Raw genomic sequence first — 25,348 nt, 5'->3', positions numbered from 1 at the left:
ATCGATGTTTGCTTCGGTGCTGCTTCATGCTCTCGTCTGGACCTGGAAAAATTTATTAATTTTGCTTCCAATTTCCACCCCTCCATCATTTTCACATGGTCCATCTCTGACACTTCCCTTCCCTTCCTTGACCACACTGTCTCAATTTCTGGTGATAGACTGTCCACCAATATTCGTTACAAACCTACCGACTCCCACAGCTACCTCGACTACAGCTCCTCACACCCCGCTTCCTGTGATGACTCCATCCCATTCTCTCAGTTCCTTCACCTCCGTCGCATCTGTTCTGATGATGCCACTTTCAAAAACAGTTCCTCTGACATGTCTTCCTTCTTCCTTAACCGAGGTTTTCCACCCACAGTGGTTGACAAGGCCATGTACGGCCCATCTTCCGCGCATCTGCCCTCACACCTTCCCCTGTCTCCCAGAACCATGATACGGTCCCCCTTGTCCTCACTTATCACCCTATCAGCCTCCGCATTCAAAGGATCGTCCTCAGCCATTTCCACCAACTCCAGCATGATGCCACCACCAAACACATCTTCCCTTCACCCCCCTGGCGGCATTCCGTAGGGATCATTCCCTCCGGGACACCCTGGTCCACTCCTCCATCACCCCCTACACCTCAACCCCCTCCCACGGCACCTTCCCATGCAACCGCAGAAGGTGCAACACCTGCCCCTTTACATCCCCTCTCCTCACCATCCAAGGGCCCAAACACTCCTTTCAAGTGAAGCAGCATTTCACTTGCACTTCCCACAATTTAGTCTACTGCATTTGTTGCTCCCAATGCGGTTTCCTCTACATTGGAGAGACCAAATGCAGACTGGGTGACCACTTTGCGGAACACCTTCGATCTGTCCACAAGCATGACCCAAACCTCCCTGTCGCTTGCCATTTCAACACTCCACCCTGCTCTCGCACCCACATGTCCGTCCTTGGCCTGCTGCATTGTTCCAGTGAAGCTCAACGCAAACTGGAGGAACAGCACCTCATCTTCCGACTAGGCACTTTACAGCCTTCCAGACTGAATATTGAGTTCAACAATTTTAGATCATGAACTCTCTCCTCCATCCCCACCCCCTTTCCGATCCCCCTTTTTTCCCCAATAATTTATATAGATTTTTCTTTTCCTACCTATTTCCATTATTTTTAAATGTATTTCCATCCATTGTTTTACCTCTACCTTTTAGCCTATTTCGATCCCTTCCCTTCACCCCACCCCCACTAGGGCTACCTGTACCTTGCTTGTCCTGCTTTCTACCCTTAATTAGCACATTCCTTAGATAATATCACCACCTTCAACACCTCTTTGTCCTTTTGTCTATGATATCTTTTGGCAATCTCCACCTATCACTGGCCTCTATCCAGCTCTACCCTCCCCCACCCGCCCCCAAACCAGCTTATATTTCACCACTTTTCTATTTTTAATTAGTTCTGTTGAAGAGTCATACAGACTCGAAACATTAACTGTGTTCCTCTCCACAGATACTGCCAGACCTGCTGAGTTTTTCCAGGTATTTTTATTTTTGTAGTGTGTTCAAAGCGTCTGGTCTAACTTAAAATTCATCATTACAAGCACCTGTGAAGATGTTCTTGGTGTCTCTATCAGGAAACATTGTGATTTGGTTGACGAAAACAACCAAGAGATATAGTACCTACTCGAGCATAACTGCAAAGCTTTCACAGGCTACAAACTTCATCACATCCCAAAAGGAAAGCAGCTGTCCCACAGGCATCTGAAGTTAATGGTACAGCATAAAACAAATAACATTAAAAAAAATGGTAGGTAGAAAGAGCGCAGGAAATACAACACCTCATAGACAGCAATGACATGCGTGGATTCTTCAGCGCTGTCAAGATGATCTATGGTCCAAGCACTCAAGGACCCATCATGCAGAGGGCCAAGCAAGGAGAGGACAGAGAGACTGTTAGTGCTCATTGGAGAGAACATTTTAAGAATTCCTCAACTGAGACTCCATCTTTGACTTTAATTTCATTCCTCAATATCTCATCCAGCTCAGTTTCAACACTATCCCAGTCCAGAGTAAAACTTCTTGAACAGGTGGAATCCCCAACAAAATTCTGAAACCTCGTGGAGATACAGTCCTAGCATGGCTGCACAACCTCATTTCCCTCATCTGGGAAGAAGAGTGAATGCCAGCGGCTTTGAACACTGTGATCATGACTGTATTCAAGAGGGAAGACAAGTCTGATTGCAGTAACTACAGAGGATTGTCCCTGATATTTGCCACAAGGAAGACCATTACAAGGATCCTTCTCAATCGCCTCCTCCCAGTAGCCATAGAGTTCCTTCCAGAGTGCAGTTTTCAGCCGTCAGGAGACACCATAGACATGATCTTCACTGCACGACAAATCCAAGAAAAATGCAAGGAACAGCACCAGCCATTCTACATGGCCTTTTTCAGCCTACAAAAGCCTCTGACACTGTCAATCAGGAAAGCTTATGGAATATCCTCTTCAAATTTGGCTGCCCTCAGATATTTGTCACCATTGTCTGCCTATTATACAACTACATGCAAACTGTGATTCTCACCAATGGTCCACATTTGCGAGGACCTCACCATTGATCTTAATTGCTGGAGGAGTTGTGCTGTTGGAGCTGGTTGGACATTAGTTTTCTGGGTGTTTAGTGAAAGTCCAGTTTTCTCATATGGTTTGGAGAAGGAGACATCAATGACCTGGAGCTTAGTTTCTGAGTGAATGTACGTACAAGCATACTGGAGGTCAATGAGTGAAGTTGGAATGATTTTGGTTTTGGATTGAAGGCATAGGTTGAAGAGATTCCTGTCTTTCCTTAAATTATCTCCACGCTTGTGGGTAGTTTGCTGGAGGTCAGGTGCAGTATGCAGTGAGGAAGATAGAGAAGAGAGTTGGTGCATTGACACAGCTCATTTGACCCCAGTTTTCACTGAGACGTGCGATTTCACTGTGCAAACAATCCACAGGCATGGAGTAATTGACACAAAATACAGGAATCCATGACTTGTGATGACCAAAATGGAAACGGTTAATTTGGGAAGGCACCAAACATATTGAAAGGCTTCATTGGGAACATGCAGAGGTGAAATTGAGGTGTCAGAGAAAACACACAAACCTCCAACAACTAATCTACCAGACCCTTCAAGCACCGCCTTGTTATGGCACAAATGATAGTAAATGATGAGCTGCTCAAATCCCAAAGGGAAACTTGAAACAACTGCCACAACTGTTTTGCAATTTGTATAGTTTTCGAGATGTGTATCTTGTAATAAGACCACCGAGTTTTATAGGTTTCTTACAAAACTAAATTAAACCTTTATTAATAGAAGAAATTATTTTAAGTACATACATAAGAACTTATGTTGCTTTTGCAAGTCCTAAAGCTGTTACCAATTCCTCACCCTGCCCTGTATCCAGATGTGGTGCCTGACCTTAGTTCTACAATGATATATATCTTCTTCCTCTTAGGCAGTCCCTCAGGATTGAGGATGATTTGTTTGGCTTATATCCTTTGGAATTTAGAAGATCATGGCTGATCTTATTTTGGCTTCAACTCCAATTTCCCGCCCTCTCCCCATAACCTTTCAACACATTACTAATTAAAAATTTGTCTATCTCCTCCTTAAATTTATTCAGCGTCCTGACATCCACTGCACTCTGAGGTAGTAAATTCCATAGATGCAAGTAGTTCCTCCTCATCTCTGATTTAAACCTACCACCCCTTAGCCTAAAACTATGGCCTCTCATTCTAGAATGCCCCACAAGGGGAAACATCTGTTCTACGTCTACTTTGTCTATCCCTTGTAGCATCTTATATACCTCAATTAGATCTCCTCTCATCCTTCTAAACTGTAGCGAGTATAGGCCTAAACTGCTCAATCTCTCCTTGTAAGACAAGCTGTGCATCTCTGGAATCAATCTAGTGAACCTCCTCTGAACCGCCCCCAATGCAACTACATCCTTCCTCAAGTAAGGGGGCCAAAACTGTGCACGGTGCTCCAGGTGCGGTCTCACCAATGCCTTGTACAGTTGCAACAACACTTCCCTATTTTTATACTCTATTCCTTTAGCAATAAATGCCAAAATTCCATTTGCCTTCCTTATTACCTGCTGTACCTGCACACTAGCTTTCAGCGATTCATGCACAAGGACACCCAGATCCCTCTGCACTGAAACATTCTGAAGTTTCTCTCAATTTAAATAATAAGTCGCCTTTTTATTCTTCCGACCAAAATGGATAACCTCACACTTATCCACATTAAACTCCATCTGCCAAACTTTGGCCCATTCACCTAACCTGTCCATTTGTAAATTTCTTATTTCTTCATTGCTACTTACTTTCCCACCTATTTTGGTGTCATCTGCAAATTTAGCTATAGTACCTTCTGTCCCTGAGTCCAAGTCATTAATATAGATTTTAAATAGTTGGGGCCCAAGGACCGAACCCACTAGTTACAGCTTGCCATCCAGAAAAAGACCCATTTATCCCAACTGTCTGCTTTCTATTGGTTAGCCAATCCTCCATCCAAGCTAATATATTACCCCAACTCCATTTGATCTTATCTTGTATATTAATCTTTTGTGCGGCACCTTATCAAAGGCCTTCTGGAGATCCAGATATACTACATCTACAGGATCCCCATTATCCACTTTGCTTGTCACATCTTCAAAGAACTCTAGCAAATTAGTCAAACACAATTTATTCTTCATAAAACCATGCTGACTCTGATGGATTGTATTTTGACTTTCCAAATGCTCCATTACTACTTCCTTAATAATGGATTCCAACAATTTCCCAACGTTTCCCAACGACAGACGTTATACTAACTGGTCTATAGTTTCCTACCTTCTGCCTCCCCCCCTGTTTGAACAAGGGCATTATATTAGCATTTTTCCAATCCACTTGAACCTTTCCAGAATCCGGGGAATTTTGGAATATTATAGCCAATGCATCCACTATCTCCACTGCCACTTACTTTAAGACTCTGGGATGTAGGCCATTAGGTCTTGGGGACTTGTCACCCTTTAATCCCATTAGTTTGCTCAGTACTTTTTCTCTAGTGATGGTGATTGTTCTAAGTTCCTCCTTCTCTATACCCCCTGCACTACCTGTTACTATTGGGTGGTACTAGTGTCCTCCGTCGTGAAAACATGAATCTACAAATTACTACTATGATAACTTCTAAATCCTCTAGTTAATCTACTTCCCAGTTACACTTTCATTAAGGCAACAGTAAGACACACAGATTTTAAAAGACCCTGGCAAAGAAACACAATACCCTGAGCAATCTAATTTAAAGTGAGTTTTCTTGACTTCAGTTCTTTGTAGACAGCAGCTTGAGGTTTAGATGCTGTGGTTTTTTCACGCTTGTTTTATATCTTAGAATGCCTGCCCTTACACACAACCTTCACTCCTTTATACATACCTTCTCCTTTGAATGCGAATTCCCATTGTTTCACTATATCTTTGGACTTTATCTCTCTAATAATAAAATCCATCAAAGTACCAATTTTACCAGTAATCTTTGGGAAAAATAAACACACTATTTCTTAACTTCTCCTGGCTAGGTGAAACATTTCACCCCTCCTTTGAAATCAATCTAGTCTGGTTTATTTAAAAATGTAAATGTTCTCTACATCTATGTCTAACGACTTAACATTTCAAACCTGGCTTATCTTCTGTTATATAAAAGCCTTCAGACCAGTTGCCTTTAATTTAATTAAGTCACACACACACACACACACACACACACAGACATAGACACGGACCTCACTATTACTCTATAATAAATTCCAATAATATTATGAAAATTATTATATCTTCCTGACAACTTGCCCTCCATGCAGTAGAGTGTGTAGATTGCATTGGATTTATCAGCCACCTCAGAACCCATGGAGGTGGAGAAGAATTAATATATGAACTAGGAGCTGGAATAGACCACTCAGCCTGTCAAGCCTGCCCCATCATTCAATAAGATCATGGCTGATTTGATTGTAAGCTCCTGCCTACCCCCAATAAGCTTTCACCCCCGGTTAATCAAGAATCTATCTAGCTCTGCCTTAAAATATTCAAAGACTCTGCTTCCACAGCCTTTTGAGGAAGAGAGTTCCAAAGACTCATGACTCTCATCTCTTTCTTAAATAAACAACCCCTTATTTTTAAACTGTGACCCCTAGTTTCAAGATTCTCCCACAACAGGAAACATCCTCTCCACATCCACCCTGTCAAGACCTCTCACGATCTTAAAGGCTTCGATCAAGTCATCTCTTACTCTTCTAAATTCCAAAGGATATAAGCCAAACAAATCATCCTCAATCCCGAGGGACTGCCTAAGAGGAAGAAGATATATATCACTGTAGAACTAAGGTCAGGCACCACATCTGGATACAGGGCAGGGTGAGGAGTTGGTAACAGCTTTAGGACTTGCAGAAGCAACATAACAGCTCATTTGGACAAAAAAAGAAGCCAGTAGGTCATCAGGACTCAAGGCAGGAAGACTTGACAGAGCATGAAGAATCATAACAAGGAGATACAACAGACAACTGAGTCCTAGGAGAGGTATGAATTTCAGAACTGGTATAGCAGATTATAGTGCCTTTAATGCAATAAAACATCCCCAGGCTCTTCACAGAAGCATGATAAAGCAGTGAGACACTTTGACATATAAGAAAATATTAGATCAGATGACCAAAGGCTTGGTCAAAGAGATAGGTTTCAGGGGTTGTCTTAAAGGAGGAAAGTGAGGTTAGAGAGGTAGAGATAAAAACAAATATTGAACAGTATTTGGAACTCCCTGAATCTTGGAACTCCCCTCCTAACAGTACTGTGGGTGTACCCGCACCACATGGACTGCAATGGTTCAAGAAGGCTGCTCGTCACTACCTTCTCAAGGGTAACTAAGGATAAGCAAAAAATGCTGGCCCAGCCAGCAAAGCCCATATCCTGTGAATGAATAAAAAACAGATCAGGCAGCATCTGTGGAAAGAAACAGAGTTAATGTTTAGATTGATGACATCAGCAGTATTTTGCATTTGTATTAGAGAGGCAGAGAGGTGTAGGGAGGATATTCCAGAGCTTAAAGCTGAGGTGACTGAAGGCATGGCTACCAATGGTGGAGCAATTAAAATTGGGGTTGCTCAAGAGGTTAATTAGAAGGGCGCAGATATCTTGGAGGGTTGTGGGGCAGGTGGAGATTACAGAGATAGGCAAAGACGAGGGAATGGAGGGATTTGAAAACAAGAATTAAAATTTTAAAACCAAGACCTTGCTTGACCGGGAGCCAGTGTAGTCAGAGAGTATAGGTGGGATAGAAATTGAGGCTTGAATCAAGTTAAGACAAGTGTAGAAGTTACAAATACATGAATGAGGGTTTCGACAGCAGATGGGCTGAGACAGGGTTGAAGTGGGTGATGTTACTGAGTTGGAAATAGGCAATCTTACTGATGGTGCGAATATGAGATGGGAAACTCACCTCAAGGTCAAATGTGACACAAAGATTGTGAACAGATTGGTTTAGTCTCAGACAGTTGCCAGAACAAGGGATGGAGTTGATAGCTAGGGAACAGAATTGGAATGGGGACTGAAAATAATGGCTTCAGTCTTTCCAATATTTAATTGGAAGAAATTTCTGTACATCCAGATAAACACTGTGATAATTTAGCAACAGTAAAGGAGTCAAGAGAGATGAGAATGAGGTAGAGCTGGATGATGTCTGCATGTGTGCAAAAACTAACGCTGTGCTTTTAGGTGATGTTGACAAGGGGCAGCTTGTAGATGAGAAATAGAGGGGGACAAAGGTGGATCCTTGGTGGACCTAACATTTTCTTATATGTCTCAGTGTCATACTATTTAATCAGGTTCCTGTGAAGTGCCTTGGGATGTTTTATTGCATTAAAGGCACTATATAAATATAAGTTGTTGTTGCAGTTCATGTTGTCCCAGTGCTGATGTTCATACCTCTCCTAGGTCTCAGTTGTCTGTTGTATCTCCTTGTTATGATTCTTGATGCTCTGCCAAGTCTTCCTGCCCAGAGTCCTGATGCCCCGCTGCCTTATTTTTTTGTCCAAATGAGCTCTTATGTTGCTTCTGTGCAGGAATAGGAGGATAAATCATTGCAAGTGATTCCAGAGGCTGGAATAGCCATAGAGCATGGAGTCTTGAGGCAAGAGAGGGTTTGGATGGTGGGGGGAGAGAGATGGTGGTAGGGAGAACTAAACAATGAAGTTTTTTCACCTGGCTGCTGAACCGCCACCATGATAGTTTGTTTTTTTCTATACATGTTCCCCCAGTGCAGGAGAGCTAGCAGGCTATCAAACTGTTTGGAACATGATAGGCAATTCCCATTCACCATTTACACAGTGGTCTCAATAAAGCCGTCAGGAGCTGTAACCCAAGCTTGACCCAGTGGTGCCATGGTCAATCATAGCACTTCTCTTACTACCTCAGGGATGAAATCAACTGGTGCCACACAAGGATTGACCTTGGGACATTGCTGATTTGTGTGTATCAATGACTTTAATTCCAGGTAATTGGGATATGGGGTATGATACAAATTCATTGTGCTTTATAATTTATTATTAGGGCTTTTGCACATGTATGTTATTAATGCCTTTTTAGTTACTAATTTCATGTATGAAAAATGTTGCTTTAATTTTGAAAAAGGTCATGCCTCTCTCTCAGGGTCTCTGTGAACCTGGCAATTACTTCACAGAGCCCAGCTTCCTCCTCATTGGCTGCTGGCCGTCTCGCCGTCAGATAACATTGTTCACCCAATGGCCTGTATTAATTTAACTGCTGGACAGCAATTTTATTGTCGGGGCAAACGGCAGTTTTCTATCGTTAACAGAGAACGTGAAGCTTAAACCTTTGACCGGCTCTGAATAACGACGGGAAAAAACAAACAACACACGAAACAACTTAATAACAGTGACATGAAGGTAGCCATACTACTGCTGGTGGCTTTAGCCGCCCAGTCGCTGGCAGAGCCCCTGATCTACCTGAAAGAAGAGTTCGCAGATGGCGGTAAGCGGCAGAGTTTGTGCATTAGGGAAGAGGTGAAAGGCACAGTTTGGTTCATTGGGCGAGGTTAATGATAACGAGCATTTAATACCAAACGTTCATTCCTGCCCCGAGTTTATTTTAAAACCAGTTATTCCCTTGACGTTTGCATTCTTAGAACCCCAATGAGTTATTCTTCCACTCCCCCACAAGACTCATCAAGAACTGCTGTGATTGACCATGGCACCACTGGGTCAAGGTGAAATTTTGTATGTGTGGTACAGTGGGCACCTTTAATTTTCCGATCATTTGGTACAAGCCCTTTTCTATTTTCCAAGCCAGAAAAATTCTGCAAATGAAATAAGAATAATTTTTTCACGTGAGTCCAGAATAAAAAGTCCGGTGGTGTATTCCTTCAGAGAGGTTATCTGGCTGAAATTGATGCCTGGTGATCCACTTTTCCAGTAGTGTTGACTTCCATTTGGGAGAAACAAGTAGAGATGAATCAGTTTTAGAGGAGGCACTGGTACAGAAGTTCAGATGTTCCAGTATAGATGAAGGCCAGGCAATTTAAAACCTGGACAGGGCTCTGTTTCTGGTGTTGTTCTGTTGACGGAAGATGGCAGACTGCCTGGATTTAGCTTCACAAGGCAATATTACAGATTCTAGCAATTTGGGGGTGGGGGAGGGGGAGGGGGGGTGGGGTTCATGTGACAACTCCCACTTCTTCCCCTTGGTTTGTTCAAAGGATATAGCTTCCTGGTCTGGAGTCTTGAGATGGTAAATGTTGCATCCATTAATAAGTTTCAGCGGTTTCAGGGCCCCTTTGTTCTCACAGACATATCGTCTCTGTTGGCCAGAGCTCTGCCTTAGAAATGCAAAGGATTTTTGTGCATTTCCTTGGAATCTGAGTTCTGTAGTCACAGGGGACATTAAGACCTCTGTAGAGATAACAAGGTCTTTGCTGTTTTTTTGAAGCCCAAAAATTCCTTTTGCGCACGGCCATAGCTATTATATATATATATATCTAGGTATGACATCTAATACCTGAATTTAAAATGAAATTGCTCCTAAAATTAGTTAATTTAAGAGTGACAGCACAGGTCATTACAACCTAAAAGGGTGGAGAGGGGCCAATAGTGAATAAGCCTGGTGGTTGCAGCAGTAATGCATTAGGCTTTGTGGACAACCATTTTTTAAAACAGCCTTCATTCTTGGGCCAGTTACACTGGTCCTATCAGAAGTTTAGTTTTCTCCATCAGGTAGGCTGCAACATCAGAAAAGGTATTTATTATAGTACCTAGCTTTAACTTGTTACAACCATTATCCAGTTTCAGAGCTTTCTCAATCATGTAATAACATATGTATAGTTTTTAAAGAAGTTTTTATTGCATTTCCATTTTTTCCTTTGCAGATGCTTGGGAAAACAGATGGGTAGAATCAAAACACAGGTCTGACTATGGTAAATTCATACTCCATACTGGAAAATTTTATGGTGATTCTGAGAAGGACAAAGGTAAATACTGAAAATAGATTAAGCAATGATGAATGTACATCAACTCATTTCCCTAATCTGCCTACAGTTTTCCCCTTCCATTCTTTTCTCCCTACCCATAATGATGGTGTGTATTGTACATGTGCAACAATCCTATGGTCTCTACCCATATTGATTCTGTAGCCTCCTTCCTATGTTAATATTGCCTCTCTTTCTCCTTTCCTATATATTTACTTCTTAAAAATATTATAGCCCACTTTATATTTGTTACATTTAATGCTGCTGCTTTTCCCATGATACTTTGATCAAACATGCTTCCTGCTTATAACTGGTCGATTTGATTTTGTTCTCATGTACTTTTATTCATTCTGCATATTAGTCATCTTTTATATATCAATCTAATCTAATTCTAGATTTTTTTCTTGTTTTTTCTAATTGTTTTTTATTTGCCTTGCCCCTTTCTTTCCTAGTTTAAATGACATGAGCTTCCTTCCTATTAAGATGTAGTGTATCCTTGCAGAATAGCTCCATCTTCCCCAGAGCTGGTGCCAGTGTACCACAAAATGGAAACCTTTTTTCACTCCTCTAGCCACATGTTGAGTTCTCTAATCTTCAATCCTTCCCTCTTTTAGCACATGGTGGGGGAAGTAATCCAGAGTATTCTGTTCCAAAATCCACTGCCTAAATTTCTTTTGCAAAAATGTCATGCCTTTCCTCTATCTTTGACTCCACTCCACATGGACCACATTGACCGTTCCCATGCTCACTCTGTAATCTTTTCCAGCTCTTCTGAAATGTTCCATGCCCTAACACCAGGGAGGCAACAAGTTCTGATTTTCCAATGAGAACAACATCCACCACAGAAATTCCTACACAAAAACAATTTCTTTTAAAGACAGAATGACAAATGCCTTAAGTTCTGTGCCTCCAGCCTTCATTCTGGAGTTTGTGCAGTTACATGACCTATTTTTTACTTATGGCCTTCTCCACACATCACCGCCAGCCTCTTCCCCCAGACAGCTTTCCATGTGCTACGTCAGACAGTTAAGGTTATACAACAAAACTCACCCCAATGTGGCAGCTGTCTAGGAATGGCTATTTTAGTTAAAGTCCTTGTACTGAATTTTTGGTCTGCCCTCCAAAGGATCTGAAAATATATACTTTATTTCACCTCCTAGGAATCCAGACAAGTCAGGATGCCAAGTTCTATGCAAGGTCAATTAAATTTGAACAATTCAACAATGAAGGACAAACATTAGTCATACAATACACTGTAAAACATGAACAAAGTATTGACTGTGGTGGTGGATACATTAAGCTCTTTCCTGCTAATCTGAACCAGGAAGACATGTCTGGAAATTCTCCTTATTATGTAATGTTTGGTAAGTGGTGACAACAAATCAACTGATTCTCATTCTTCGAAATGGTACTATTTAATATGTCTATAAAAACAAAAATAAAAACAAAAAAACTGTGGATGCTGGAAATCCAAAACAAAAACAGAATTACCTGGAAAAACTCAGCAGGTCTGGCAGCATCGGCGGAGAAGAAAAGAGTTGACGTTTCGAGTCCTCATGACCCTTCGACAGAACTTGAGTGAGTCCAGGAAAGAGTTGAAATATAAGCTGGTTTAAGGTGTGTAGGGGGGGAGAGAGAGAGAGAGAAAGAGAGAGAGAAGTCTCTCTCTCCCCCCCTACACACCTTAAACCAGCTTATATTTCAACTCTTTCCCGGACTCACTCAAGTTCTGTCGAAGGGTCATGAGGAATCGAAACGTCAACTCTTTTCTTCTCCGCCGATGCTGCCAGACCTGCTGAGTTTTTCCAGGTAATTCTATTTAATATGTCACTGGATCTACCTTAAATTCATCAAACATGAGTGCAACTATAAAAATCAGAACATTCCCTGTTGGGGTAGGTGAATGAGAAGGAAGACGTAGAAAGGATCCTTTTTTTAAGAGCAGGTTGGAAAAATAGGGAGTTTTTTTTTCATTACGTTTAATTTGGATTAAAATTGATCTAAACTAATGTAAATCTGAGATAATTTAGTTTACAGAAGTTTGGTGGTAAGCATTTATGTGTATTTCTATAGCATTACGGTATATTGCATTGGGGCTGGAATTTCCTGTGACAGCATAATCAGAAAGTTATGCTAGCGTTGATACAAAATTCACGCCAATTTCCCAACAGTAATTGGTGCTGAAATTTGCTGCCAATCGCTAGCTTATGGCAGAATGTGAAAATCAGTGTTTTTCTGAAAGCTTATAATTTATTTAAGAACTCAATAGTAAAGTCCTAATATTATTACATTCCTTAGGTCCTGATATTTGCGGACCAGAAACTAAAAAGGTTCATGTGATCTTCAACTACAAAGGAAAATACCATTTGATTAAAAAAGATATTAGATGCAAGGTAATTATTTTTTCAAATAACGCTAAGTTTGAGTTTTACAAACTTGTAGGTATGTAGAATAAACATGCGAACACAAGGAATAAAAGTAAGAGTAAAGCATGCGGCCCATTGAGCCGACTCCACCATTCAGTATGATCATAACTGATCTTAGGCTTCTACTCCACCTTCCTGCCTGCTCCCCGTATTCCTTGGTTCCCTGACAGATGAAAAGTCTGTCTATTCCAGTCTTATGGGATGGAGCAACCACAACCCTCTGAGGTAGAGAATTCCAAGATTCTCCTGATCCTGGTCCTAAACTGTCAGTCCCTTACTGTGCCTCATGTTTTAGATTCCCTGACCAGCATTTTAACCTACCAAGCCTCTTTGGGATTTTGTACGGTTCAATGAGATTGTGTCTCATTCTTCTAAACTTCAGAGAATATAGACCCAATTTATTCGACCTCTTGTCATAGGACAAGCCCTTCATCCCAGGGACTAATTTAGCGAACCTTCACTGTTCTGCCTCCAATATAAGTATATCCTTCCTTAGATATGGAAATAGAAACTGCACATAGTATTCCAGATGTGATTTGACCAAAGTCCAGTAGCAAGACTTCTTCATTCCTGTACTCCAATTCCCTTGCCATAAAGGGCAACATGCCAATTGCCTTCCTAAATGCTTGTTGTATCTGCATGCTAACTTTCTGCATTCCTTGTATGAGCACACCCAGTTAGGGGAGGTGGTGGCATATTGGTGTCACTGGACTAGTAATCCAGAGGCCCAAGCCAATGCTCTGGGGCATGAGTTCAAATCCCACCTTGGCAGCTGGTGGAATTTAAATTAAATTAATAAATCTGGAATTAATGGTAATGGTGACCATGAAACCATTATCAATTGTCATAAAAATCCATCTTGTTCATGAATGTCCTTACCTGGTTTGGCCTACATGTGACTCCAAACCCACAGCAATATGGTTGACTCTTAAGTGCCCTCTAAAATGGCCTAGCAAGCCACTCAGTTGTATCAAACTACTACAAAGTAACTCCTTCCTAACAGTACTGTGGGTGTACCTACACTACATGGGCTGTAGCAGTCCATCACCTTCTCAAGGGCAGGCAGTGATGGGTAGTAAATGCTGGCCTAGCAAGCAACACCCCACATCCCATAAAAGAATAAATTTAAAAAAACACCCAAGTCTCTCTGAACATCAACAAGTTTCACACCTTTTAAAAAATACTCTGCTTTTCTATTCTTACGAAGTGAATAACTTCACACTTCACCACATTATACTCGACCTGCCATCTTGTTACCCACTCACTTAATCTGTTAATATCTCTTTGCAGCCTCCCCACAGCTGACCTTTCCACTTAGTTTTGTATTGTCAGCAAACTTAGATACATTGCTCTGTCTGTTCATCTAAGTTATTAATATGTACTGTAAATATCTAAGGCCCCAGCACTGATCCTTGTGACACTCCACGAGTCACAGCCTATCAATTTGAAATGACCCAATTTAAACCCACTCTTTGCCTCCTATCTGTTAAACAATTCTCTATTCATGCCAATATATTACCTTTAAATCCATGAGCCCTTATCTTGCCTATTTACCAACACACGGCACCTTATCGAATGCCTATTGGTTCCCCGTTATCTGCCCTACTAAATCCTCAAAAAACTCTAATAATGCATTGGGGGTGAAATCCACCTTACAATGTAATGTAAAGCAAATGATAGTGAATTGTCAGCTTGTTTTACATTTGGCCCATTGGTGTTTTCCATTGAATTCATTGGAAAGATAAATTGAGTGGAGTGTAAATGGGCTATTGATTCACTACTACCATGGCAAATTTCACCCCATTATGTTTTGCACAATTAGTGATTGATGTTACTCGAACCTTCCGTAGTGTGCTATTAATCAATTTAGGGTGTTTTGTTTAGCTGTTGACTTAAAATTTTACACTGAGATTGCTTCACATTGTAAGATTAAGGTATGCCAAGAATGGAATTTTGTTTGCATTGTTCTTCATTTTTACTTAACTTATAAATTCTGATTTTAAATATCACACCTCCAAAATAGAGGTTAAAAGTCAGGATATTTGTTTGTGGGCAAGGTCTTTTGTTCACTGCCACAATAATTTGTTGAAGGTATAAAGTACATTGGCACTGTAACACTTTGATAAATTGTCAAGGAATATGCCTGCAAGAACATTTCTGTAATCCCAATTTGGCCAGGCTGTTGGAGGGCGGTACTTGTTTCTAATGAAGAAAATCAATTAAGTTAAATATTTTGAACCTAGAGTGCAATGTAAGAAAATTCCTTTCTGTGCAATCTAACAATCCTTTCTGATTGAAATGATCAAACAATGGAAACCAGAAGACCGTGTTTTTTGTAGTCCTCATAATCAACTCAGATAATCTTTAACAAAAACAGAATTACCTGGAAAAACTCAGCAGGTCTGGCAGCATCGGCGGAGAAGAAAAGAGTTGACGTTTCGAGTCCTCATGACCCTTCGACAGAACTTGAGTTTGAGTCCAGGAAAGAGCTGAAATATAAGCTGGTTTAAGGTGTGTGTTTTGGGGGGCGGAGAGATAGAGAGACAGAGAGGTGGAGGGGGGGGTGTGGTTGTAGGGACAAACAAGCAGTGATAGAAGCAGATCATCAAAAGATGTCAACGACAATAGTACAATAGAACACATAGGTGTTAAAGTTAAAGTTGGTGATATTATCAACTTTAACTTTAACACCTATGTGTTCTATTGTACTATTGTCGTTGACATCTTTTGATGATCTGCTTCTATCACTGCTTGTTTGTCCCTACAACCACACCCCCCCCCCCCCTCCACCTCTCTGTCTCTCTATCTCTCCGCCCCCCACACACACACCTTAAACCAGCTTATATTTCAGCTCTTTCCTGGACTCGAACTCAAGTTCTGGCGAAGGGTCATGAGGACTCGAAACGTCAACTCTTTTCTTCTCCGCTGATGCTGCCAGACCTGCTGAGTTTTTCCAGGTAATTCTGTTTTTGTTTTGGATTTCCAGCATCTGCAGTTTTTTTGTTTTTATCAGATAATCTTTATTTAGCTTTGGTAAAAGATTGGTATTGTTTAGCTGATCACTGTCAGGCTGAGTTTCAAAACAAGTGTTTATTCTTGAAAGAAATTCAGTTGTGATTTTTTTTAAAAAAGCACATTTGTGACTGAGCATTTGTTTCTCCTGGCAGGGGCACTCTGATAAGATTATGATTGTATTTTCTTTAAAGGCTATTTTGTTTTTGTTTTGCAACATGATTGCTTATTCTGGGAGTACTTCATCTCGAGTGTAACACTGTTTCCAGACATCTAGCACTGTATTGTGTATAACTTGCTTTTGTCATTAACTCTAAGTAATTATTAGAAACTTGCTTAATAATTTAGCCTGTTAAAAAGTGTCTGCTAAACTGATGTTAAAAGAGGCTTCTCTAAAGAAGATGGTGAGTCACTTCTGATTACTCCTGTGCAGTTTCCAGCAATTAATGCCTCAGACCTTGAATCAAGTGGCTCAGCACCCTTTGACAGGAAATTAAATCAAGAAGGGGGGACTAGGAACTTTTTATTGACTAAAATTTTTTATTTTATTATTCGTTCATGGGATGTGGGCAATGCGACGCCAGCATTTATTGCCTATCCCTAATTGCTCTTGTTCAGAGGACATTTAAGACAGTCACATGTAGGCCAGACCAGGTAAGGACAACAGATTTCCTCCCCTAAAGGACATTAGTGAACCAGATGGGTTTTTACGACAATGGTTTCAGGGTCATCATCAGACTTTTAATTCCAGATTTTTATTGAATTCAAATTCCATTATCTGCCATGGTGGGATTTGAACCCAGGTCCCCGGAGTATTTCCCTGGGTCTCTGGATTACCAGTCTAGTGACAATACCACAATGCCACCACCTCTCTCATTGTTCTCAGGTTTTAGCAGTTTTGCTATTTAAACATTTAGTAAATCATTTGCTTCTCAAATAACTTGGTATATGCATATTTTTTTCTTGCAGCACACTTCTATGTTTATGTTTGCAAATAGTATGATAGTTTCCACAATGTAGGTAGGAGCCAGGTGACTTAGTGCCTTAGCATACTGTCTTCCAGATCTGAGTTTTAATTTAGTCCAAACCAATATGGTGAATTCAACTCTGCTGGCTAAATGGTTCTGTCTAAAACTAGTTTTGGCCAAGTTCCTACCCAATTGCAATTCAATAGAGGTCCACCATTCTAAACTTGCAGTTTCTCTTGGGCATAACAATAGCTATTTTGGGGAAATGGAAAATCCATTCAGGTAGTGTGGAGCTTTGCTTGAAATCAACAATGCTCTGTCTGATCAAGGATTGCTTGGCTCTGATGGGAAGTTTCCAGATACAAAATAATTATATTCCTGATCTTTCATATTGAGCATAAGTCAATAAAAGAATTGAGTTGTGCAGATAAGTTTGACTTGCCTTTTTTAAAATGTCTCAGAAATCTTTGTCCATTATGGTGGTTGTTACATTTGTATCTTCGCACAATTGCTTCGGAGAATAATATGAAGCAGTGGAAGGATTTGCAGGCAGATTGACAAGCTGTGACATGAATGCTGTTTTCATGGTCATAACCATATTTATACTATTCAGTGGCATGATTAGTCCTATACAGTATCATGGGCTTCTATAACCCAAACAATGAGGAGGGTCACTCACATCCACCAGATGCATATATACTGCTGGATGTCAACACAGAATTCATAAGACCATAAGACGTAGGAGCAGGAGTAGGCCATTCGGCCCATCGAGTCTGCTCCACAATTCAATGAGATCAAGGCTGATCTGATATTCCTCAACTCCACTTTCCTGCCTTTTGCTCGTAACCCTTGATTCCCTTACTGATTAAAAATCTGTCTATCTTAGCTTTGAATGTACTTAACAACCCAGCCCCTACAGCTCTCTGCAGTAAAGAATTCCAAAGATTCACTACCTTCTGAGAGAAGAAATTCCTCCTCATCTGTGCCTTAAATGGACAACCCCTTACTCTGAGATTATGCCCTCTGGTCCTACACTCTGTCACAAGGGGAAACAACCTCTCAGCATCTACCCTGTCAAGCCACATGAGAATCTTTTATGTTTCAATAAAGTCGTCTCTCATTCTTCTAGACTCCAATTAGTACAGGCCCAACTTACTCAACCTCTCCTCATGAGAAAATCCCTCCATACCTGGGATCAACCTAGTGAACCTTCTCTGGACTACCTCAATGCCAGTATATCTTTCCTTAGATAAGGAGACAAAAAACTGTTCACAGTATTCTAGGCATGGCCTAACTAGGGCCTTGTATAGTTTTAGCAAGGCTTCCCTATTTTTATACTCCATTCCCTTTGAAATAACGGCCAACATTCCATTTGCCTTCCCTATTACCTGCTGAACTTGTATGCTAGCTTTTTGTGATTCATGCACAAGGACCCCCAAATCCCTCTGTGCTGCAGCTTTCTGCAGTCTTTCTTTGTTTAAATAATATTCAGCTCCTCTATTCTTCCTGCCAAAGTGCATAACCTCACACTTTTTCTCCCATCTTTCAAGTTTTTGCCCACTAGCTTACCCTAGACTCTTTGTGTCATTCTCACCGCTTGGCTTCCAAGTCTTTATATATATATATATATATATATATATATATATATATATATATATATATATATATATAGTATATAATTGAAACGCCTTTTGGAAATCCAAGTATATTACATCTACTGGTTCCCATTTATCTATCCTGCTTTGTTACCTCCTCAACAAATTCTAATAAATTTGTCAGGCATGATTTCCCCTTCATGAAGCCATGCTGACTCTGCTTGTTTATATTATGCATTTCTAAATGCTCTGCTATTACATCCTTTATAATAGACACTAAAATTTTCCCAATGACAGATGCTAAGCTAACTGGCCTATAGTTACCTGTTTTTTGTTTCCCCTCCCTTTTTGAATTAGGGTGTTACATTGGCAGTTTTCTAATCCTCTGGGACTTTTCCAGAATCTAAGGATTCTTGGAAGATTACTACCAGTGCATCCACTATCTGTGTAGCCACTTCCTTTAATATCCTATGATGCAACCCATCAGGACCAGAGGATTTATCAGCCTTTAGCCTCGTTAGTTTCCCTAGTACTTTTTCTCTAGTGATAGTTATTGTATTTATTTCCTCCCTGCCCTCCTCCCTCCACACACTTTTGCCCCTTGACTATTTAGCAAAGTATTTATTCAACTCCTCTGCCATTTCCTGGTTCCCCATTATTATTTCCCCAGCCTCATTCTCTAAGGGGCCTATGTTCACTTTGGCTTCTCTCTCTTCCTTTTGTGCTCTTACTGTTCTTTTTTATATGACTTTCTTGTTTACCATCAAAGTTTATTTTCTCCCTCTTTATTATTTTTTTGTCATCTTTTGTTGGTTTTTAAATCTTTCCCAATCCCCTGGCTTACCACTAATTTTTGCCACATTGTATGTTTTTTCTTTCAATTTGATGCTATCCTTAACTTCCTTGGTTAACCATGGTTAGTTTATCCCCTTTCTAGAATCATTCTTCCTCACTGGGATACACCTTTGTTGTGAGTCATGACTTATTTTCTTAAACGTCTGCCATTGTTCATCAACTGTCTTTTCTGCTAAACTCCTTTCCCAGTCCACTCCAACCAACTCTGCCTTCATTCCTTTGTAGTTACCCTTATTTAAGTTTAGCTCAGTTGTTTCTGACCCAACTTTCTCAGTTTCAAACTGAATGCTAAATTCCACCATATTATGATCACTGTTTCCTAGGGGATCTTTTACTCCGAGAACATTTATTAAACCTGCTTCATTACACATAACCGGATTTAAAATAGCCTGACCCCTGCTTGGATCCATAGCATATTGTTCTAGGAAACGGTCCCGAATACACTCTATGAATTCTTGCTTGTGGCTACTTCTGCCAATTCGATTTTCCCAATCTACATGAAGATTAAAGTCACCCATGATAAATGTACTGCCTTTTTTACATGTCCCCATTATCTCCTGATTTATTCTCTATCCTACAGTATAGCTACTGTTCGGGGGCCTATAGACTGCTCACACCAGTGTCGTCTTCCCCTTGTTATTTCTTACCTTCACCCATATTGATTCTACGTCTTCTGATCCATGGTCGTTTCCTGCTATTGTACTTATTCCATCTCGTACTAACAAAGCTACCCCACCACCCTTTCCTTCCTGCCTGTCCTTTCCAAAAGTCACATACCTCGAATATTTAGTTCCCAGCTTTGATCTCCTTGTAACCATTTCTCTGTAATGGCTATAAGATCATACCCATTTAGCTCTTTTTGTGCCGTTAAATCATCTATTTTGTTCCAAATACTACGTGTATTTAAGTAAAAAGCCATTAATTTAGCCTTTTTACCATTTTTTTTACACTTTGACCCTATTTGCTGCTGATTTTTTATTTGTGTACACTGTCCCTTCCTATTACATTCTGGGTATCATTACCTAAATAGCTGCCATGCAATGCTGCCATATCCTTTTGCTTTGTAAGCCTACATATCCCCTCTCCAAACCTCCCCTTCCGCCGGTCTCTATTTAGTTTAAAGCCCTCTGTACAGTCCTAGTTATTCGATTTGCCAGGACACTGGTCCCAGCACGGTTCAAGTGAAGCCCACCCCACTGAAACAGCTCCCTTCTGCCCCAGTACTGGTGCCAGTGCCCCATGAACTGAAACCCATTCCTCCTGCACCAATCTTTGAGCCATGCATTTAACTACTTGAGAGTTTATTTACCCTATATCAGTTTGCTCGTGACTCAGGTAGTAATCCTGAGATTATTACCTTGGAGGTTCTGCTTTTTAATTTAGCTTCTAACTGTTCAAATTCTTTTAGCAGAACCTCCTTTCTAGTCGTATCAATGTCATTGGTACCAACGTGGATGACAACAACTGGATCCCTCCCCTGCCGCTCCAAGTTCCTCTCCAACCTTGAGTAGATGTCGTTAACCCTGGCACTGAGCAAGCAACTCAGCCTTCAGGACTCATGCTCACAGCTGCAGAGAACAGTATCTATGCCCCTAATTATACTTTCCTGTACCACTACTACGTTCCTATCTCATCCCCCCATTTGAATGTCTCCCTGTACCATGGTGCCATGGTCAGTTTGCTCATCCTCCCTGCAGTCCCCGCTCTTGGCCACACAGCTTGCTAGAAGCTCATAACTGTTGGACAATTGCAAGAGCCGAGGTTCCTCAAACGCTTGCCCCTGGGTCCCCATACTTGCCTCAGCAGTCGCACCCTTTGTCCCTGATCACAGACCAAAATTGAATTACCTAATTTGAGGGGTGTGACTGCCTCCTGGAGCAAAGTGTCCAAGTAACTTTTCCCCTCCTTGACGTGGTGCAATGTCTGCAGCTCGGACTCCAGCTCCTCAACTCCAAAGTTCCTTGAGCTGCAAATACTTAACTATAGATGTGTTTGCTCTGGATCACCTTGGTGTCCAGTAGATTCCACATGCTGCAGCAGCAACACATCACCCATCCTGCCATCACTATTGTATTTTACTTCATTTATTAATTAATTACTGTAGTATCCCTGCTCTTTATACTTGAAGAATCCCCCGCTCTTTACACTTTATTGAAATTAATTTTCAGAGCTGGAGTTTCCGCTCACCTGGATTGCCTTTTCGACCTGGAGATAGATAATTCTACTACTAAGCCAAACAAGTTTGATTTGCTAGAAGTGGTAAATTAGTAAATGAAAGGAAACTATTTCTGATTATTTTGCAGTTGAGGGGTGGAATTTGATCATTGAAGAAGTCATTTCTATTTTTGAATTGAAATAACATTTCGCCCATAGGACGATGAATACACACATCTCTACACCCTAATAGTTCATTCTGATAACACTTATGAAGTGAAGATTGATAACAAAAAAGTTGAATCTGGGACTCTGGAGGATGACTGGGACCTACTGCCTCCTAAAACAATGAAGGACCCAAATGCTAAGAAACCTGAAGACTGGGATGATCGGGAGAAGGTTAATGACCCTGATGATGTGAAACCAGAAGTAAGTGGGCATCATAAACTCTGAAGAATTTAAATAATTTATAACTACCTTAGTGGCATTTTTTAAAAATTGCACAAATTTAACAGGATTCCAGTGAGTAAGCCACTCGGATTTTGAATGCTATAACCGATAATTGTGTTAAAGTTTCACTATGCACAGAGCTTAGAAATCATGGATGGGCCGTGTGAGCAAGATCAGGACATGAAGAACCATTCAAGGCTCCTCTTCCTGTTGTCACTTTGGTCCTTTCAAGGGTCTCTTGGTAACTTCTCAGCTCCTCAGGCAGTCTTAGATCTTACATCTGGCAATTTCTTGATTTTACTCTTGTTCTCATTCTTGTTTTCAAACCCCTCCATGACCCATCTCCATCTCTGTAACTCCTCTATCTCTTCAGTTCTGAGATTTCTGTACTCCTCTATTTTGGCCTCTTGTGCCGCGCGCCCCCCCCCCCCCCCAATTTCCTTTGTTCCATTACTGGTGGCCGCCTTCAGTTGCTTAATCTCAGGAATTCCTTCCCTAAGGTACTCTGCCTCCCCACCTCGAAGTAACTCCTTAAAACCTACTTCTTTGACTAAGCTTTTGGTCATTTGTTATATATCTATAAGCGTCTCAGTATCAAATTTTGTCTGAAAACACTACTGCGAAGCACCTTGGAAAACTTTACTACGTTAAAGGCTCCATGTCAATGCAAGTTGTTGTTGTCTCTTTGTCTACATTTATTGTTTAATTGCGCCAGAACTAAGGGGATGTTAATTGGTGCCAGTCTTGGGATTTACATTGCTAAACATGATTCTTCTCTCCATATGTTGGACTGATACCTAATTATTTCATGGGTGCATCCAGTTTTGGACCCTTCACATAGAAAAGCCCTGGAGAAAGTTCAGAATTGGCCATTAAATTGGTACCTAAATTAAAAGCCTACAGCTATCACAATAGGCACAGATTTTTATTTTGCAAAAACAAAGACTTTTAGGAGATTTGATATGAAGTATTTGAAAATAACAGAACTAGGCTTTTATCTATGAATAGGCTATTTGAATTATGTTAGAAAGAAATAGGTAACATGCATAAATTACATTAGCATAGAACAAGGCTCGATATTAGGATGCTCTGAGGTTATCATTAAAGTTACTGGCTTGTGCAGTGAGTGCATATTTGATGCAAGCATTCAAAAGGGAGCTGAATGAATTTCTGGTTGAGGTTGATATTATTGATCACAGATGGTCAACAATAGCAAGCCGTTTTAACATTTGGTGACAGAAGGATGCAGCTACAAAACTGTTTTGCTCAGCAAGTGGCAAAGATCCATTCCTGAAAAATTCTTGGTGCTAATGAGATTTATTCTTGGGTGGAATTTTGCAACCCCCTGCCCACCCCAGGAATGGGTTGGCAGGTGGTGGGGCAAGGGATGTAAAATTAGGAGGCACAACAGGAGTGCTGTGCCTGTCCCCTACCCACCCCCACTGGTATTTTAACAGCAGTGGGCAGGCATCGGGTAGCATGCATTGGCCACTTAAGGGTCTCCGCCTATCATAATTTACCAGTGCGGTGGAGGGGGGATGTCTATGCCAGGTGGTGAGGCCTTGTTACATAATGGGGAAGGGATCTCTCCTGGTCAGATGCCTTGTAACCAACAGAGGCCTCCCCCAACAATGTCAGTACCCCCCAACTGCTTCGCTGGGGCTGCCAGACTGGTCATGGCAGAACACCCCACTCATCACCTAACCTGGCACCTGTGTCGATTGTTGTTGGAGACTGCTTGTAGTCCCGGCAGTGGCTGCTGCTCCCAGTGGCGTTACTGAGACAGGAGAGCTGTTCTGGGATTGAGGACTTCCAGATGGGGTGCATGTATCGCCCTGAGCCAATTATCAGCCCAATGACCGTAAAATCAGCTCAGGGCTTCTAGCCACACTGAAGCAGGCTTGCCGCCACCTTATAAGTTGGGGTGGGGCCTCTGTCTCTGTGTAATATTCCACCCACTATTTGAGAAGTGCTTTGTAATCAGGCGAAGGAAATTTAGGCATTTCCTTTACATCTAAAAACTTTAGGCTCTGGAGATGCTTTCAGAAAGTAAATATACATTTTTTCACCTTCTTTCTCTTTTCTTCTTTCTCGCTTAAAAACAAAAATTGAGGCCTGGGAAAAGGCAAAAACCATTCCAGATCCTGATGCCAAGAAATCTGATGACTGGAATGATGTGATGAATGGTGAATGGGAGCCTCCTATGATTCAGAATCCAGAATATAAGGTGAAAATTGAAAATGTGATTTTATTTTTCATGGCGTATATTTCTTTCATGTTACTCTATGTTTAAATTATTTTGCTTCTGATAACTTGTTTTCTAGTTTATGGATGCATGTGTCTCCAGCAATTGAAACATTGCACAAGGAGAAATTAGATGTTAGACAATCTTAGGCCATAAATGTATGGTGGTGTTAACATCCACGTAGAGACCAAAACTTTGAAATTTGAACTTCCAGTGAATGACTGAAAGGATCACATGTCAAGATTTCAAATTTTAAGACTTTGACTGCAACAAATAAACTAAAAGCAACATTGACTAAACAATATTTCAGTAGGTAACTTATACTCTAAACTTCAGAAAAAATACCCATTTAAATTTTACCACAATGAAAATTTCACTGCCATAGTTATATTTCACTCTGTTCCTTAAGTGGACACTTATTCTCCAGGAACCGGTCCAAAGCTATCCTTAGCTCCTTTATCATTTTCCAGCTAGATAACTTCTACTCCTTGGACTGGGATGAATTGGAGATTCCCCCACCTATTGTCAAAGATAGCATAATCTTCTAGTTTCATTTAAAAACTCATGAATTTAATCTCTTCAATCCGACCGCGAGCTCCCACCCACGTCCTGCTTGGTGAACAAGAGAGATTTGCTGCCTCTATCTCTCTGCGCACACTCTCTCTCTCTGATTCTCACAGACTGACCCTGTCTGAGAGATTCAGGGATATTTTTAGAAAAACATACAATGGCTTCCTATGGACTCTTCCCCTCTTGAAGCCCATCTCCATGGCGACATGAATCAATTGGACCCGGGTAGAAATTCTAATTAGCTATCCTTTAAACCCCAAACTTCATTCTATATTGGAACTAAGTAGACAGTTTAAGGTATAACTATTTATAAAACCAGACTACCCTAACACCTCCATGGGATTTGGAGACTGACAGTCCCCTTGCCATCAGCACAGCTGATCTGGTAATTGTTTACAGATGTGAATATTGTGCACCTTCTCCTTGACAAAACAACCTGCCCCAACCCCACCCTTAACAACAGGCTTGTTGGGCTATTCAGAACAGGTCACATGACCCCTTCATTACTCCATTTGATCCTAAATTAAACAGTCCCAAATCATAACAATCTTACAAACTT

At 40.9% G+C, this 25,348-nt stretch overlaps 1 protein-coding gene across 2 annotated transcripts in view; it reads left to right on the top strand.

Moving 5' to 3' along the window:
- calr (calreticulin) overlaps positions 1–25,348 on the top strand; it is a 39,431-nt gene that overhangs the window by 10,200 nt on the left and 3,883 nt on the right. The window contains exons 1-6 of one of the 2 annotated variants that reach the window (XM_041208309.1): positions 8,935–9,025; positions 10,416–10,517; positions 11,675–11,878; positions 12,813–12,907; positions 21,744–21,953; positions 24,088–24,201. In XM_041208309.1, coding sequence (XP_041064243.1) covers positions 8,935–9,025; positions 10,416–10,517; positions 11,675–11,878; positions 12,813–12,907; positions 21,744–21,953; positions 24,088–24,201 — 816 coding nt within the window. Of the gene's footprint in view, positions 1–8,934; positions 9,026–10,415; positions 10,518–11,674; positions 11,879–12,812; positions 12,908–21,743; positions 21,954–24,087; positions 24,202–25,348 lie in introns of those variants that run through there. The other variant, XM_041208310.1, reaches the window with a different exon arrangement.

Source organism: Carcharodon carcharias, chromosome 16 (assembly GCF_017639515.1).
Source record: "Carcharodon carcharias isolate sCarCar2 chromosome 16, sCarCar2.pri, whole genome shotgun sequence".
Lineage (NCBI taxonomy): Eukaryota > Metazoa > Chordata > Chondrichthyes > Lamniformes > Lamnidae > Carcharodon > Carcharodon carcharias.
This window is presented reverse-complemented; position numbering and strand designations above follow the sequence as displayed.